Source organism: Pristis pectinata, chromosome 24 (genome assembly GCF_009764475.1).
Source record: "Pristis pectinata isolate sPriPec2 chromosome 24, sPriPec2.1.pri, whole genome shotgun sequence".
Classification (NCBI taxonomy): Eukaryota; Metazoa; Chordata; class Chondrichthyes; order Rhinopristiformes; family Pristidae; genus Pristis; species Pristis pectinata.
Genome location: NC_067428.1, coordinates 27,331,624 through 27,350,903, shown reverse-complemented (window position 1 = coordinate 27,350,903; position 19,280 = coordinate 27,331,624). Strand labels below are relative to the sequence as shown.

The 19,280-nt window shown below is 41.3% G+C and overlaps 1 protein-coding gene across 1 annotated transcript in view; it reads right to left on the bottom strand.

Moving 5' to 3' along the window:
• LOC127582732 (protein strawberry notch homolog 2-like) overlaps window positions 1–19,280 on the bottom strand; it is a 133,378-nt gene that overhangs the window by 5,577 nt on the left and 108,521 nt on the right. The window contains exons 21-31 of the mRNA XM_052038294.1: window positions 18,452–18,587; window positions 17,705–17,817; window positions 16,160–16,231; window positions 12,483–12,591; window positions 11,855–11,929; window positions 11,085–11,228; window positions 7,052–7,146; window positions 6,213–6,305; window positions 5,390–5,521; window positions 1,869–1,945; window positions 221–411 (exon numbers count right to left, since the gene is read on the bottom strand). Coding sequence (XP_051894254.1) covers window positions 221–411; window positions 1,869–1,945; window positions 5,390–5,521; window positions 6,213–6,305; window positions 7,052–7,146; window positions 11,085–11,228; window positions 11,855–11,929; window positions 12,483–12,591; window positions 16,160–16,231; window positions 17,705–17,817; window positions 18,452–18,587 — 1,237 coding nt within the window. The remainder of the gene's footprint in view (window positions 1–220; window positions 412–1,868; window positions 1,946–5,389; window positions 5,522–6,212; window positions 6,306–7,051; window positions 7,147–11,084; window positions 11,229–11,854; window positions 11,930–12,482; window positions 12,592–16,159; window positions 16,232–17,704; window positions 17,818–18,451; window positions 18,588–19,280) is intronic.

Below are 19,280 nucleotides of genomic sequence, written 5' to 3'. Positions count from 1 at the left end.
TAAAGTAACAATTTTTGAAATAGATTTTAAATGTCATCGGTACATTCTACCAGAATAAAGATGATGCATTGAGAACGTGCACAATAGAGAATATAATTTATTGCAAGAGTAAAATTGAACAGCGACAATTATCACTAACAGCTCCACCTAGGGGCAGGTTGGAAGAACAATTTTCTCCACAGAATCTCTCTTAAAACTGGAAAATAAAACTTTTACGTACCAACTTGCTTTTTCTGCTCCTTGGTTTTGAGACGTACAATTTGTAAGTGGCTGGAGTTTGTAACATCGGACATGATGTTTCCAACTTTGTTCCAAACCCGTAATAGAGCTCCGCACAACATGTAGTAATGACGCAGCCGCATGCCTTGAAAACACTCCTTTCCCTGTTGCACTATCTTACACTTCCCGTTCCTAGAAAATACACGCGGACAAGTGAATCTTTACTTCAGTCTGACGCATTTGCACTTGCCTTCCCATTCCGTTGCTTCCAAGAGGCACATAAATAATTATAATCCATCACAAACTGTGGGCTGTTCAAGGCCATGTAAACCGTGTTGAGATATGGAACTGTGCCTTATGAAGCCACAAGGGCTGACTTGGAAATCATGACATTTCTATATGCCAAATTTTAAGGTAAAAATTAATTCATAACTCAATTAAATGACAAAAAAAAATACGCATCCATGCTCTGATATTGAACACAGAATTATGTTCCTCTATACCAGTTACATCTAAGAAAAGGAGTTCAAATAGGATTCATGGTGATGCAGGCACACAATATAGAGATTACAGATGAGCCAGAGTTACAGGGGGCTGTGTTCTTAGAAAAATGTCCATTTTCCATAATGTGAAGCCACATCATCTACGTATACATCCAGAAATATGAGTTGAAAAAATAAATCTTGTGTTTATTTATTTGTATTCCCCCCCCCCACATTAATTCCGTGAGAGCTTTTTTTATTCCATGTCTTAGGTTTTGTGGCAGTGATCTGTGAACTCCTTAAAGGTGAATTTCCATTACCTGAACTACTATAACACCTGTACTGAGGAGGTTTGATTTCCAGTTATTCATTGACAGGCAAAGCTAATCACACTCAGAGTAAAGATGAATCAACAGTAATAACTGTGGGAGGGAGGAGTCATAATTTTAGTCATAATTCAATTTAGCCCCTTTTGTTTTTTTATACAGCTGAATTTGCAATTAGTAGTCAAAATTTTCCAATATAATGGAAGTCAGCTTTACATAAATAAGAGGCAAATAAAAAAAGGAACAAATACAACAATGTAATGTTTACAAAATGTTAAGTAACAGCTTAAAAACATCAACAACCCTTTCCACCAGGGTTTATCAGGAATATAAAGATGAAGGGTTAAAATATCCTACAAGGTAATCTGGTCACAATTACTTGTACTTTCAAATAGATGTGCTTTTCCTAAAACCCCAGAAACCACCAGTGTTAGATATCACCCTGAGAGCAGACTTTTTTTTGCATACTATAAATCTGCACCCACTGTAACGTAATTAGGAAATGTCATCTATACGTATCCATAACATACTTGAAACATTCTTTTATAAAAATTAAAGTTGTTCAACGTGTATAGAATCTGCATTCAGACCAGTGGCAAAGAAATTAAAAAGTCTGTTAGGAAGTTTGCACGAATATATCACTCCATTCTTGCACACCATGATTTCTCTCTAGTTTAAAAAAAAACTCCAATTGTTTTAATGTAATATATTCCCATGATGTGCATACTGAAGTATATGATCCACTCGCATAGTTTTACTTATCAGCTATGTTAAGCTGCTACAGAATTATTCTGAAAGTGAAACTAATTTAAGCATAGCCACTCAACTCTCACAGCCTTACCAAGCCGCATGACTGCATTTCTGGAAGGCAAAATTGTACAGGTTTTCCCAGAATTCTTTGGCTTCTTCAGGTTTGACCTAAAATACACAAGGGAAAAGCAATAAATATAAATAAATAAATGAAGTGAATGAAAAAGCACAACATCGTTGGGTAAAGAGCTCGAACAATTACATTTATACTGTCTTTAATCTAGCTTTGCAAAAATAGCAAATACGCCAATATAGAGAAAACATTAAAAGTCAAATGCTACCCATTTTACTATTCTGCAGATGAGAATGAACCATTACCACTTACTGATATATCTAACATAGATTTATCTAAAATATTTTAAAGCACTTTCCCAAAAACTATAATGTACATATCCTTACAGAATCCTTACAGCAGAGGCAGCCACTTGGAATAGTAAGACCATGCCAGCTTTCTGCTGAGCAATCTATTCAATCTCACCCTCCTTTCCTCAAAAATCATTTTCCTTCAAGTGTTCATCCAACTCACCTTTGACTTACTTTGTTTCTATTATGTTAGAGGCAGTGAGATCCAGGTCCTAACCATTCTTTGCATAAAAAAAATCCTTCAACTTCCCCCCACCCCCCCCTGCATTTTTAGGTCTTTAGGTTCACATCTGTGATCCTTGATCTGTGAACATCTGCTAATCAGAATAGCTTCTTTTCTTGTTGGCCTATCCAAATCCATTCTGTTCTTGCACATCTCTATCAAATCCCTTTGTTCCAAGGAGAACAATTCCACCTTATCCAGTCTGAAATCACTCATCTCTGCAACCATCCTAATAAATCCTTTCTGCACCCTCTTTAGAACCTTCACATCCTTCCAGGAAATCACAATTAAATGCAACACTCTGGTTGTGATCTAACTCATGTTTTAGAAAGATGCAACATAACCACCCTCCTTTGTGTCTCTGGTTGCGGTCCTCAGGATCCCACTCCCTCTCTCAACATAGCCTGACACTTACACGCCCTGCTGTTCCTGCACATTCAAATAAAACTGTGCCATTAAACCTCTATTTTTTGTCCTCATTCTATCACTTTATGTAATATGTACTTATAGTATATATTTTCAATACTGCATCCAATCTCAGCGAAAATTAACACGGCAATTTAGACCGCATTACAGCTATAAACATTGATTCAGTATTAAGTATGATTTGGAAGATTTTGTTAAACTATATAAGAGAGGCAAGAAATATAGGGTGTTTGATTCCAGTAAATGGCAGAGCAATGTTTAATGTATTACATTTAAATGATTATGTGATACATAAAGTGGTTAAAATATTATGCCAGCAAAATAAAAATAAAGAGACCCAAGAGAGTGGAGATGCTGGAATCTGGAGCAACACACAAAAACGCAGGCAGCATCTATGGAGGGGAATGGACAGCTGACCTTTTGGGTTGAGACCCTTCACCTGGACTGAAAAATAGAGCGGAGGTGGCCAATAATAAAAAGGGTTGGGTGAAGGGGTGGAGCAAGAGCTGGCAGGTGATAGGTGGATCCAGGTGAGAGGGGGTGATAGGTGGATCCAGGTGAGGGGGGGTGATAGGTGGATCCAGGTGAGGGGGGGGGTGATAGGCAGGAGCTGGCAGGTGATAGGTGGATCCAGGTGAGGGGGGGTGATAGGTGGATCCAGGTGAAGGGGGGTGATAGGCAGGAGCTGGCAGGTGATAGGTGGATCCAGGTGAGGGGGGGGTGATAGGCAGGAGCTGGCAGGTGATAGGTGGATCCAGGTGAGGGGGGGTGATAGGCAGGAGCTGGCAGGTGATAGGTGGATCCAGGTGAGGGGGGGTGATAGGTGGATCCAGGTGAGGGGGGGGGTGATAGGTGGATCCAGGTGAGGGGGGGGGTGATAGGCAGGAGCTGGCAGATGATAGGTGGATCCAGGTGAGGGGGGGTGATAGGCAGGAGCTGGCAGGTGATAGGTGGATCCAGGTGAGGGGGGGTGATAGGCAGGAGCTGGCAGGTGATAGGTGGATCCAGGTGAGGGGGGGGTGATAGGCAGATGTGGGGGGGGTGGGGGGAGGGTGAGAGTGAGAATGGTGTCAGAAGCTGGGAGGTGATAGGTGGAAGGACTGAAGATGATGGAATCTGACAGGAGGGGAAGGTAGAGAATGAAATAAAGGGAAGGAGATGGGAGGGAAACCTGTGGGAGGAGTGTGTGAGTGATGGCAGATGGAGAGGGTGAGGGAGGGGAAAGAGATCTGGTGATGGGGGCCGTCTGGATCAGGAGGAAAGGGAAAAGAGAAAAGGAACTGAGGGGGAGCTGGGAGGATTCAATGTTCATGCCGCCAGGTTGCAGACCACCCAGACGGAATATGAAGTGCTGTTCCTCTTACTTGCGTTCAGCCTCAGCTTCAGCCCATTGTCACTTCCGCCTATCACCTCTCCCCCCAGCTTCTGACACCTAGTTTTAGGCAGGGATCCATGCAAGCCACGTTACAACAGGTAAATGCATAGATTTATACAATGTGCACCTTGTGTAAGTCTCCACTGTTCAACATGACTCACATATAATACCTGATGGCTCAGATTTATTCATTCAGAGGCTTAATTCATGCAATGAAATTAGATTTCCTTGTATATATATCATACCCTTTAATTATACAGAGAATCACATTATTTGCTGGAAAAGGGAGCAAGTTGTATTCTTTTCCAGTGGAAGGACAACTCTACTCTTTTGATTAGAATGGATCCTGTTCCATTCTAATCAAAATTGGTGTGGGATTTCCAGTCCACCTTTCCATTCAAGCTAGCATACCATACTGCGTCAGTCTGTCTTCTGGTTTCAAAGCACGTGTAATATACTTTAAAATTATTTTTACTTACATTCACCATTTCTGTGCTATCAGGACAATAAACTCATATTACGGACATGTTACAGTATCAAGAACACGCAGATCTCAGCCGTAACTTTATCTTTGGATCCCAGGACATTCAGAAAATCATAAGACAACCAAGCAGAGTCAACATGCTTTTATGGTACAGAAATTACATTTGATATATTAGCTGGAATTTGAGGATGTAATAAACAGGGTGGACAAAGGAAAGCAGCTGATGTAGTCAGAAGCATTCAATAGGTACCACACACGAGGTTGCTGCACGACACTGCCTTGGCTTGGGAGATTGTACATTGGCACAGAGAGGGGACCAACCAGCAGATCGAATACAGAGTGGGGATAAAATGGTCATTTTCAGAATGGCAGTAAGTAATGAGGTGCCATTAGGGTCAATGCCAGGGTCTCAAATACTTATAATTTCCATTAATTGGAAAATGGAGTATAATGTGGGAAAACGTGAGATTATCCACTTTGGAAGGAAGAATGAAATTATTATTTTATTGGAGTGAGACTACAAAATGTTGCAGTACAAACAGATCATGAAGTCTATGGGGTTTCTGTCACAAAGCACAAGATGTCAGCATGCGGGTACAGCAAGTCAATAGGAAGGCTTCACTGCAAGGGGCATGTTTGTAACTAAAACACCAGAACGAAGCCTGTCATTATAATACTCACTCTTTTGTATTTCTTTCGCAAGTTATCAAAACTTTCTGGTTGTATTTGTTTTCCAATATTTGGTTTATACAACACGTAATTCTTCACATTAATTTGCTCAGCCAAAAGTGCAAAAGGCTCATTTCCTCTAAGCTGTAAAAGAAAAGCAATCGATAAGAAAGAAAACCCAAGGCAGAGTGCTTGAGTACCAAGAAGCTCAGTGCGTTTTGCTTGGTACAAATGTATTATAATTTCAAGTATCATGATATAAATGTAGCTCGACAAAATCCTGTTCATCCTTCATCCATACTTCCCAAGCAGTGAGCACTCTAACCAATAATCCTTAAAGAAACACTCAGTTCAGCCCACTCACAAAAAGGCTCTGGAAATATAGATTTTGCTTCAGAGAGTTCACTGGTCACTGTTGCCACACTCAGGCATCTTAGGTGAGGTCTGGAGAAATCAAACTGGGCATCAGTGAGCAGGTATTGGTGAGCAAGGACCTTTTGATGCTACTGTCATACAAGACCTTCCATCACTTTGCAGATGATTCAGAGTAGATAAATGCAGTGATTCCTTGCAACCAAAGCTGCTGGAATGACAAATAAAGACCAAAACCATGGCAGCCATGCAGTGGCAGGAGAGCGGACAGGATTTAAACAAATGCTGAAAAGTCACTGTTTTAACAGAGCGTACTTTTTAAATAAAAAGCAGCTGAGTTGGATTTCTTACCGCACTGATTTAGTACTTCGATTAGACACCACACCTCAGCACCTAATTCACTTTGATGAAAAGTTGTAACTACATAGCACAGGATAATGAACAGATAAAACGTGACACTGACCCTGTGTGAAATGTAAAAGCCATCATTATCTCCGGTCAAGGTGAGTGACTTCTGATAAGCCTCTTCCCATGGCATGCCTCTATCCACACTTATCTACATTAAAACAAGATAAATTAAAATTAATTTATTTCAAATATTTATAGTCTAACCTTCACTTCTATGCTTTAAGTGGACCCACTACCACTGTTAGTACAAAGAATTCCATGTCACGTAAGAGGGAGAGCTGCAGGTGGTTTTCCAGATGATAGTAACAAGAGGCCACCTACCAATGGATTTTGAGGCCTGCCAGTTGTTATCTTTCTGAAACCGAATTATATATTCCCATATTTGGCTGGAGAATAACCACAGGGAGTTATGTTGGAAAGGCTACCTAATTTAGAGTCGTGATTAAATTCAGAATTAAAATCTAAGGCTAATTCTCAAGGCTCTCTTGACCACTATTACATAGAAATATAGAAAACATAGAAAAGGGGAGCAGGAATAGGCCACCCAACCTTTCCGAGTCTACTCCACCATTCAACATGATCATTGCTGATCATCCAAATACAAGCACCTTGTTCCAGCTTTCCCCCTATACCCCTTGACCCCTCTAGCTCGGCAAACAATATTAAACTCCTTCTTGAATACATTTAGTGATTTGGCTCAACTGGCTTCTGTGGTAGAGAATTCTACAAATTGACAACTAAGTGGGATAAGAAATTTCTCCTCATTTTAAATAGCTAATCAAATTTATGGAACTCTTTTAAGCACACTATTAGTTAATAAGCTAACAGAGAGCAAAATTGACCTTTATCAGAAAAATGACTTTTATCTTTAAGACCAATAGAAGAATGATTTACCTTATAGAGAACCACTTGCCCATCCTGTGGATGTCCTGGCGTAAGGAATACTTCTTGCCGTTCCTCATATATCTCTTCCACTCCTGGAGCTAGATCTGATGAAATAAGACCATAAGACGATAAGACATAGAAGCAGAATTAGGCCATTCGGCCCATTGAGTCTGCTCTGCCATTTGATCATGGCTGATTTATTTTTCCCTCTCAACCCCATTCTCCTGCCTTCTCCCTGTAACATTTGCCATCCTTAATAATCAAGAACCTATCAACCTCCACTTTAAATACACCCAATGACTTGGCCTTGACAGCTGTCTGTGGCAATGAATTCTACAGATTCATCAGCCTCTGGCTAAAGAAATTCCTCCTCATCTCTGTTCTAAAGGGACGTCCTTCTATTCTGAGGCTGTGCCCTCTGGTCCTAGACTCTCCTACTACTGGAAACATCCTCTCCACGTCCACTCTATCCAAATTGGAAAAAAATACTCAATAAAAGTAGAGTTATACAGCATGGAAACAGGCCCTTCAGCCCAACTGGTCCATGCTGACCAAGATGCCTCATCCAAGCTAGTCCCATTTGCCAGTGTTTGGCCCATAACCTTCTAAACCTTTCCAATCCATGTACCTGCCCGACTGTCTTTTAAACATTGTTACTATACTTGTCTAATCTTTCCTCTGGCAGCTCATTCCACACAGATACCACCCTTTGTGTAAAAAAGTTGCTCCTCAAGTTCCTAGTAAATCTTTCTCCTCTCACCTTAAACCTGTGCCCTCTAGTTATTGATTCCCCAACCCTGGGGGAAAAGACCGAGTGCATTCACCTTATCAATGCTCCTCATGATTTTATATACCTCTATAAGATCACCTCTCAGTCTCCTACGCTCTAAGGAATAAAGTCCTACCTCTCCCTGTAACTCAGTATTCCCTCTGTCTTCAACGCACTGTCTAACAAGCATATCAAGGCAATACAAGATCAACGGATGCTACCTAAATCTCTGAATATCATTTGCAAATGTTTAAGTTCTTTCTGCAGCTGAATGGTGAAGGCAAGGAGAACACGCAGTCTGATAAATTGGTCTTGAATGCAAAGTTGACTGCTTCGCTGGTCTTTGCTGGCTCGAGGCACCACTGAGCTTTGATGTTGAGCCTGATATAAATTAAACAGCTGAGTCAGGGATGGCTCTTGGATGCTCCAAAGCAGCTCAATGCATCTCATTAGCTTTCAGGGAGGCCCTGAGAGAATGGGGGAGAGCACAGATGATCCTAAGCTGGAAGTAGCCAACAATACTCCTCCTCAGATTGGTTATTTAAAACAATATTTAGTTGTGTTAACAATGAAACCCATTTATTGCAGCTAAAAGCCTTTTAAGGAAGATCAAAACTTAACATGTGTCTCATGAAAACAGTGTGCATGTTGGCACCATAGAAATTTGACATCTAATAGGGACTTTTGTCAATTCTTGAGAGGCTTCAGGCAGCCTTTTTCAAGATTGCTGCTCAAGCTGGTCAAGGCATGGTCTAACTAAACCGAACTTGTAGAATGAAGCTCCACCCATTTGTACATCATTTCAATTGCAATCCAACAATCAAAAACTGAAACATGCTTTGCTAACCCAAGATGCCTAAAATCCATTTCACGCAGATATTTCTGACACCTAAAAGTTATCAGCTTCCAATTTGGTCCTCTATTCTCCACCTGACAACAGAAGTTGAATTTCTCCTTGTGGTGGTGGGGGAATAGTTGTTATCTCTCATTGGGAATGCGTTTTAATGTAGGTGATTGGCAGGGCAAATGTCAAACCTAACCAGCTGCTGTTGACAGCTACTTGAAACTGAAGCAGACATTAGCTGCATCTGGTCAAATGTCACAGAGTTAAGATCCAGTAAATAACAAACTGCTGGAGGAACTCAGTGGGTCAGGCAGCATCTGTGGAGGGAAATGGACAGTAAATGTCTCGGGTGGAGACCCTTCATCTGGACTGTTCTTTTTGCTCCAGATTCCAGCATCTGCAGTCTTGCGTCTCCAAAGATCCAATAGATACTTGATGCCATTCAGATATTCATTTATTTACGACAACTTCAATTAAAGTGGGGACTGTTGTGCAGAATATCATATTGCATATGAGATGGTATAAGTTAAGCAGTAATTTGCATTACTATGTAATAACACAAGTATTGGAAATCCATTAGGCAAACCTGAATATGGAAAGTACAGATGACCTCATCATTTTTTGTTACTTGTAGATAGTTTTCTATGTAGTCCACTGCCGACTGCCACAATTCTACTTATGTTGTATGTTAGACTATTGTTTATTCACTACAGCTCCGCCTTCAATACTATATTTGAAGGGCAGGCATGGTAGTGTAGCAGTTAGTGTAACACTATTACAGCGCCAGCAAACCAGGTTCAATTCCAGCTGCTGTCTGTAAGGAGTTTGTACGTTCTCCCCGTGTCTGCGTGGGTTTCCTCTGGGTGCTCCGGTTTCCTCCCACATTCCAAAGACGTACGGGTTAGGAAGTTGTGGGCATGCTATGTTGGTGCTGGAAGCGTGGCGACACTTGCAGGCTGCCCCCAGAGCACTCTATGCATAAAGACGCATTTCACTGTGCATTTCGATGTACATGTGACTAATAAAGATAACTTATCTTATTTCCAAGCAAACACGTCTCCAAACTCCTAAGACATGGGACTCAACACTTCCTTTTGTAACTGGATCCTTGACATCCTGACCAACAGACCGCAATCAGTAGGGATAGGGAGCAACACCTCCGCCACGATCATCCTCAACACTGGTGCCCCACAAGGCTGTGTCCTCAGCCCTCTACCCTACTCCCTATACACTCGTGACTGCGTGGCCAGATTTTGCTCTAATTCCATCTACAAGTTTGCAGATGATACCACTGTAGTAGGCCGTATCTCAAGTAACGATGAGTGAGAGTACAGGAAGGAGACAGAGAGCTTAGTGACATGGTGTCATGACAACAACCTTTCCCTCAATGTCAGCGAAACAAAAGAGCTGGTCATTGACTTCAGGAAAGGGAGCGGTGCACACGCTCTTGTTTACATCAATGGTGCTGAGGTCAAGAGGGCTGAAATTTTCAAGTTCCTAAGAGTGAACATCACCAATACCCTGTCCTTGTCCAACCACGTAGATGCCATGGTCAAGAAAGTGCACCAGCACCTCTACTTCCTCAGGAGGTTAAAGAAATTCAGCATGCCCCTTTAACCCTCACCAATTTTTATCGATGCACCATAGAAAACATCCTATCCGGATGCATCACAGCGTGGTATGGCAACTGCTCTGCCTGACACTGCAAGAAACTGCAGAGAGTTGTGGACACAGCTCAGCACATCACAGAAACCAGGACCCCCTCTGTGAACTCTGTCTACATTTCTCACTGCCTCGGTAAAGCAGCTAACATAATCAAAGACCCCACCCACCCCAGACATTCTCTCTTCTCCCCCCTTCCCATCGGGCAGAAGACACCAAAGCCTGAAAGCATGTATCACCAGGCTCAAGGGCAGCTTCTATCCTGCTGTCATAATACTATTGAATGGTCTCCTAGTATGATAAGATGAACTCTTGACCTCACAAGAGGTCTTGTTATGGCCTTGCACCTTATCGTCTGCCTACACTACACTTTCTCTGTAACCGTAACACTTTATTCTGCATTCTGTTATTGCTTCCCCTTGTACTACCTCAATGCACTGTTGTACTGAAATGATCTGTATGGATGGCATGCAAAACAAAGTTTTTCACTGTACCTCGGTACATGTAACAATAATAAACCAATTTACCACTGTGATTGGTTCGATGAGGCTTTGCTGAATTATTGAATCTCAAACACTAATGATTCACATACATGCCATCATTTTCATGAGAGAAATATGATTTAAGCAAACAGTATTAGATTAGATAGGTGCAACATGCATAGATGTTGAACTTTTCCGACCTGTCACAACATATGAATGTAAAGTATGAGAAAAGATGGAAAACCTCAGGTAAAATTATAGTGCTAATAAACTGCTTCTTCATACCTAAGATTCCCATGTCATATTTTCCTTCTTTTTTGTCCTTCTCAATAAGATAATCAAACGTGTCGGTAAAATATTGAAAAAGTGCATTTTGCTTGTGAACCTCGAGTCCAAGAATCCGATTCAGAAACTTTGAGATGCTGCAGTCTGAAATCAAAGATAAAACTCCCTTTAACACACTTTCATTATTGATTACTTATCACCTTTTTTGATAAGACAAAAATGGTGCAAGCCTCTTTAAAAACTGGCCTGTATTGGGGGTAGTTGAATCTCCCATATCGTCTGGGAGCCTCTCAGAGTTCAGGTTTAACCCATTGTTGCCAGGAACCTGAGGGAAAATAGGGAGGTTGAGAAGAGGGAGAGTTATGACGGCAAGGAGATGGGTGGGAAGAGGTGGGTGGCGGTGGGAATATTTGGGGATGGAGAGTGCTTTAGATTGGCTAGAAGTGGGCAGATGTTTCTCAATGACTCAGGAAAATCAGCTCTAATATTTTCATAATAGTGTTTTTTCATGTGTTAAGCTCCTGTATCTGTTTCCAAATAGTTTGCAATGTGGAACATAAAAGCTGGTTACTGCCTAGTATTTAACTTCTCCAGATGAAGAACAATGCAGCTGTAACTTATTCCAACGTCTTGATGCAAATTGCTGAGAAATAAGATTTGAACTAACTCCAACAAATCAGGCAGATTTCAAATAACAAAGGATTTAAATGTAAATAAGATCTGTAAGTATAACATTATTGGAGATTCAGAATCATTTATCTATTTCTCACCTTTTTCCACATTTACATATCCATATCGGTTTTCTTTGCAGAATATTCCAACAGCCATCAATCCCATCCTCATGTCTGCAAAAGATATGCTATGTGATAGATTTGTTGACTGAATATCATAATTTACAGAATGGAGGTTATAAACATGTAAAGGTAATCTGTCTTCATTATTTCACCATATAGAACATAGAACAGTACAGCACAGGAACAGGCCCTTCAGCCCACAATGTCTGCACTGAACATGATACCGAATTAAACTAATTCTCTTCTGCCTACACATGATCCATATCCCCCCCATTCCCTGCATATTCATGTGTCTAACAGCCTCTTAAAGTCCACTATCGTATCTGCTTCCATCACTCCCTCCGGCAGCCTCTTCCAGAGGCCCACCAGTCTCTGTGTAAAAAAACTTACCCCACCCATCTCCATTAAACTTTCTCCCTCTCACCTTAAATGCATTTCCGACAGAGCCATTTTTGAACCAAGTCATTATAATTTATAAACATCGATGTATAAGCAAACGTGTTTCTAAGTGATATGTTTTTTTTAAACACTAAAAAACTTGTAATTGATTTTCGATGTTAATGGATTGTTCCTGTTCCATACAAATCATGAACTAATATTTTACCTTCGATAAAAGCAGTAGGGCCTCCAACGTAATCTTTTGGTGGTTGTACTTTATTTTCTACCTGACCTAAGATGGTTTTAATGACTTTATCCAGTGCCCTGGTTCCATACTGTAAAGAAAGAAACATATAATCAGAGAAAAAATATTCAAAAATAAATTTCAAATACTGGGAAGTTAGTTAGGTGTTTTAACATTATACATCTGGCACAGATTTGACATGAAAAATGCTACCTAATTTTTCAAATTATCCAGTATGTTTAAGAAATTTTTCAATTTTTGTATCCTCCTGCATCAAGCCTCAACGATTGCAATACACAGTGCTGGAGGTACAGCCTCCTCAGATCAGGCAGTACCCATAGAGAGAGAAACAGAGTTAACATTTCAGGGTCGATGACCCTTCATCAGAACTCTTGTTTCTCTCTCCACAGATAGTCAAAAGGTCCGGCACTATCTCCAGCATTTTCTGTTTCTGGTTCAGATTTCCAGCAACTGCATCTTTTATTTGTTTTTCAGGCATCAATGATTGTTTGAATACAAGGGTAATCCAGCCTGAGCTCATTATAATTGCTGCTTGGAATCCAGGTACCAGATTTGTGAGAGCAGTTTGAGATAATCTTTGAGTTTCCCTCTTGCCTTTGCAAATACTCAGGCTTTGGTTGGAATAAAATGAAGAACAGTGCTCTGAACAGAACACTTTAAACACTAAGGGAGACACAAGTGACTGCAGATGCCAGAATCTAGAGCCAAAAATGAGCTGCTGGAGGAACTCAGCAGGTCAGGCAGCGTCTGTGGAGGGAAATGGAGCCAACATTTCAGTTTGGCCCAGATGAAGGGTTTCGACCTGAAAATTGGAATGACCATTTCCCTCCACAGGTGCTGCCTGATCAGCTCAATTTCTCCAGTAGCTCAATTTTACTTCAGCGTTAAGCTGCATTTTACAGCTTTGGAAATATTTCCCTATGAACAAGATACCAACACCCAGATGTACAGCTTATTTTCAGATAACTGTGCCACCAAGCTGACTTGGACATTATGTTTTGCTGACTGACTGAATTAACAGTCTGCCTCCGCCTCAATATCACAGACGAAAACAAGGAAGATATCCAAGAGCTGGCAATCCATAGGCTGAGATAATGGTTACATTAAGAACCTGCCTGTTGCAGTCTTGCAGATGCAACACCACCTCACTTAGTAGTGGGTAGGCAACTTATTTGTATGGGACACCATTATATACTGTACATGCCGCTTCCAATGCACTGCTGTCCTTTGACATCCACGGACAGCAGCAAGATACTTAGATTCCCGTACAATCTAGGAATTGGTGGGTGGGAAATGTAGAACTGAGAGCGGTCTGGAAAACTGCAAACATAAAACAAGTTTCCACAATATAAAAGGATGCCAGTAAAATGCTATTTCAAAAAGTCTATTTCTCCAAAGGCCCAAACTGGGTCCCAAGTGAAACTAAGAACGCGGAACTCCTATCGTAAATTATTATTTACTTTGTAAGGGGAAGAAGTTGGTTATGCCACATACAAAACACATGGGAAACTCCACTGTTTTTCAAAAGTTCTGAGTCATAACAACAGGCTGAAGGTACTCCTGTTGAATTTTGAGTTTCCAGTAAAAACCATATAAAAGCTCCCGACTCAATGCTGAATTCAACATTTTTCAATTATATTAATATTCCCATTTTATTGGGCTGCAGGTGTTGATAATGATCCTTCTGTTCCAATTTACACCTGATATGTACACGTTAGAAGGACAACACCTCACATTCTGTCAGGGTGGTCTACAACCCAGTGGCATGAAATTTCCACTTTCAGGCAAACCTTACCTCCTGTGTTTCCCTTTCTCTTCCAATCCACCTCCGGTCCTCCCATTTTTGTTCCTTTTCCAACACCCTCACCTCCAGCCCCCCATTATCTATTTTAAGATATTTCTTTATTAGTCACATGTACCCCGCAACACTGAGAATGTGCTGGGGGCAGCCCGCAAGTGTTGCCACTCTTCCGGCGCGAACATAGCGTGCCCACAGCTCCTAACCCGTACGTCTTTGAAATGTGGGAGGAAACCGGAGCACCCGGAAGAAACCCACGCAGACACAGGGGGAGAACAGATAAAGTCCTGACAAACAGCAGCAGGAATTGAACCCGGGTCGTTTTTCATTGCCCTCCCCCTCGTGGTTCCATCCACCTATTACCCACACACTTCACCCATTGGATCCCCCTCCCTATCTGGTTCCATTTGCCCTTCATCTCCCCTTTAATTGTTCCTGTTATCACCTTCCTTCCTTATCAGGTTCCAGCCCGTGTGCCCCCACTTATTACCCTCCAGCCTTTGTCTTCACCTCCCCTCCTCCTACCTGGTTCCATCTGCCTTTTTTTCCTCCTTGTCTGCTTCTGTTCATCACCCACCTGCCTGGCTCCCAATTCCACCTCACCCCTCTCCCTCCCCTTCCCCCCAACCCCCCCCCCCCACACACACACACACACACACACACACCTGGTTCCAGTGGTTCCATCTCCTCATCATCCCCTACCCCTCCCCAGTCCACCCATCACCTACCACCCTGTCTCACCCCTTCTCCTCTCCTTTTTACACCAGCTATCTTCCCTCTCCATTCTCAGTCCAATGCAGGTCTCAACCCAAAACGTCAACAATTCCTTCCTACTCCCACCCCAACCACAGAAATGGCTCGACGCACTGAGTTCCTCCAGCAATTTGCCTGTTGCTTCAGATTCCAGCATCTCCAGTCCCTTGTGTCTTCAATTTACACCTTGTCTAGATGAGACTTTTTTTGACATCCCAAAGTTAAACAGGATTGATTGCAGATCCATTAGAAATAAGCCTTGCACACGCAGTGCTGCGCACAACACACGTTATTGCTAAGTTACAAGTGCTACTTATCTTGGAGCCCGTTTAACTGCAGCACCCCATTCCGACTGGTCCACAGCATCAGTCACGACCTAACCTGTGGTGAGCCCAAATCCAAGAGACCTCACCACCAGTATGCTCACTCTTTTATACCCTGGTCACTTCTGTCCGCCCCTACCTGGGTCGATCCTTTGTCCAGGTCGACCCATCACGTGACCATTGCCTCGGGCACTGCAGGCTCATGTCTGCAGAGAGAATACCTCGGTTACCTAGCACCCAGGGTCACCCTTCCCCCGCGCACACATACATTTGATCCCAGCAATTGTTCCTTGCACTCTCTGGCTGACATTTCAGGATTCTTACTACACCATTGCCATCTTTTGCCTGGTGTCATCGCCGCTCGTGTCATTTAATCTCTTCCATCTTCCTCTCTATTACAGACCTTCAGTTACTTTCCTTCTCCTCCATCCCTTTTTGCCTGCCACGAACCTTGTTTAAAACCTGCCACATCTCTTAATGTTTTCCAGTTCAGATGAAAGATCAACAAATGCTAACAATTGTTCCGGCCTCCACCATCGCTGCCTGACTTGTTGATTATTTCTAGTATTTCTGTTGCTATAATGGATAACCTAGGTACGACCTTAACATGCACGAATTTCTTCCACATGACATCCTGCTCCTGCACTCATTGCATCGAAACTACTCTGGGGCACATATAACAAATTTAATTCTTGGCTGGTTCTTTTGCCAGATTTAAAAATCTCTGGGTTAAGTAAACAACGGCAGAGAAATAAAGATATTACCTTGTTATCAAAATTATATTTGCTGAGGTCTCTGGATTCCGTTGCCCTCCGATCACCGTGAGTCAAAGCACCCTGTGGAAGTACAAATTTACAATTCTAAGATGGCCACAAATAACTTTACATTCTAAGCAATGTCAATGATGTATTACTTTTTGAACTCTGAATCTCCACATTCTAAATTTTTGATCAAATTGATAGACATTACTCATATCTGTTGTAGTAGTTCAACATGATTTTTCTGAAGTCTCTGAAGCATAGGTCAAATGGCTTTTGATCTTTGTAACCATTGGGATGAAGAGCTCTCTTGAGCTGGCCTGATGGTATGGAGCCATTTAGAGTTATAGAGACATACAGCCTAGAAACAGGCCCTCTGGCACCTGTCTATATTAATCCCATTTACCAGCATTGGTCTGTAGCCTTCCTTGCTCTGGTGATTCAAGTACTCATCCAGACACCTGGTTCATCAAGGAGACACAGCAGGACAAAATCTATGGCTCCGCTGAGGACTGATCATTCAGGATCAGAGAGGGGAAGATCAGAGGGACAGTGAAAACACATCAGGGATGGAACTGTGGGGAGAAATGGAATCAGAGGAAAGTAAAGGAGGAGAAAGATCCAGAGGGATACTGGATCCAGCATCTGCAGTTTCTTGGTTTTCATTTACGCAAGGACTTTTGAGAAACTGGAATTCCATACTGAATAAAGTTGTTGAGGCAAATAGTATAGGTCCATTTAGGGAGCTTAGATAACTATATGGGAAAGAAGGAAATGGTGATAGATTGCGCTCGAGTGCTTATATCTCAGAATTGACATCTGGTCTGAACTTAGTTGGTCCCAGCAAATCAATACAAAACCGCAAAGTGATCCCATATTGGGAGGGAGACAAGTCACTTCTGCTTGCAAGGAAGCATGCACAGGAGTCAGGCATGGATAGCTTGTGCCATGGTTACCACAAGTGAACAATCACAATCAAGTGCAGAGGCAAGGAGCGAGCCAATGGCCGACTGCAGTCACCTTGTCAGGAGAGAACATTTTGAGGGGAGGAAATAAGAATAAGAATTTGCCTCATAAAACAGACTAGTGAGTCTCTCAGCAACTGGAAATTTAGCAAAGTTTGTAGATTTGATCATTAATAATGTAAATATTAATTGACTAAAGAAAAGGCACTAGATGAAAACACAGTCTTGGATTACCGATACATTGATTTGAAAAATGTTGAATGAAACAAGATTAAAAGATTGAACACCAGTGATGAATTCTGATAATAACAATTATCATTTCTCTGCACCTTTATTGTTGGTGGACTCTGAGGTCACTAGTGCATTTTTTTTAAAGACTGTCACAAAATCTTTTTTATAAGAATAGTACAGTCTCAAACAGGACTGGCAAGATCTATCCACAATTATTAAATGAGAATTGACAGAAGAGTTTATATCCAACTTCAATTCAGCTGAAACTAAGCCTTAAAACATTTATAACATTAAGTGAACATCTGTGCAGTGATAATGAATGCACAGAACAGCTGAAGAAGAAAAATGATATTACCAGACTCTCCAAGCGCTTTGCAACAATGGAGGCAAATCGCCTTTCTCCTGCAAGTTCAGAGATGAGGAATATATATTCTGGAGCAGACACCTGATTTGACCTATGAGTACGACCTGGAAAAGAGAATGAAAACAAAGTTTATGCAAGAATCAAAATGTAAATTGCATTTATATTTCAGTGTAACATTGATCACAAATTGTCTTAAAGGTCAGTATTTGCTACAAGATAACTCTTAAATACTTACTAATGCCACAAGATTATATCTTTCTGTGAGTAATGTCAGCACACAACAGAAAAAAGAGAACTGAATATTAGGCGGATAAGAGCTGTACAACCTATTCCTGCTCCTTTTTATGTTCTTAAGACCAGAAATTATATATTGCTTGACATCAGAAAGCAAAGACAAACATTTTCCTAGATTCAACAAGATGAAATAAAACTTTTACTATGTGTTCCTTTACACCAGAGAAAGAAAATATAATAAATTATTACAAATGCCAGGGTTGTAACTACTGTTCTCTGACCTAGAAATAACTTTTGCTTCGGCTAGCCTTTAACCCTGGATATCTTACCATTTTAAATGACTACCTTCTATTACCCAAAGTGCTACTTAGCAGTAGTCTGCAAGGTTAATCAACACTATTTCAGAAATAAATGCCATTGTTAACTACAAAAAATGAAAAAAAATGCTTCCAATTACTCTACACTTGTTATTGCTAAAGATAGCCAAGTTTTAGCAAGACCTACCAAACTGCTGAATAGCACGATCTGCACTCCAAGGCAATTCCAGGGTCATATGTACTCTCCTTCGTTGGTTCTTTATTCTTTTGTCAGCCTGCAGTGAAATTCCTGAACTGGCTGCTTCAGAGATGATAGCTACCAACTTGACAGATAAGAAAGAGTAGATGTTAATTTTCTCATATGTATTGTATTAATGATTATAGATTTATATAGTACCTTCTCCATATTAGCAACGTTACCAGAACTATCTACCTACTGTATGACTGGACAGTAGGATATGGTCCCGAAGTGCAGGATGAAGTATGGTTAACAGTGGGGGATATACCAGGCTGGTCTTCTGTGTCTCCTAGAAGCTGGTTTCCCATGTTATGTCGGTCAGGCGGCATCTGCGGAGGAAGAGGGATGGTTGACATTTTGGGTCGAGAGTCCTGAGGCAGGGTCTCAACCCAAAACATCGATCACGCTTCTACCTCCATAGATGCCGCCTGACCGGCTGAGTTCCTCCAGCAGTTTGTTTTTTTGCTCAGGGTTACACCATCTGCAGCCTCATGTGTTTTCTATGTTATGTTTCCTCTTTTGATAGTCAGATAGTTAGAAATGCTGTGGCAAAGCAGGTGAAGAATTGGAACAAAATTAAAGCCCGTCATAAATGGTGGTCACAAGGATGAAAAACAAAATCTTTTATGTACTGTTAAAAATATGATTTTTCTCTTCCTTAATTCCTTGAATGCAAACTAATGAGAAACCTTTCATCGTATACTCTACCTGGGTATCACACTCTATCTACAAAGTCTACTCACTAAAATTTGCAGAGGAAAATATGGGTCTAGAAATC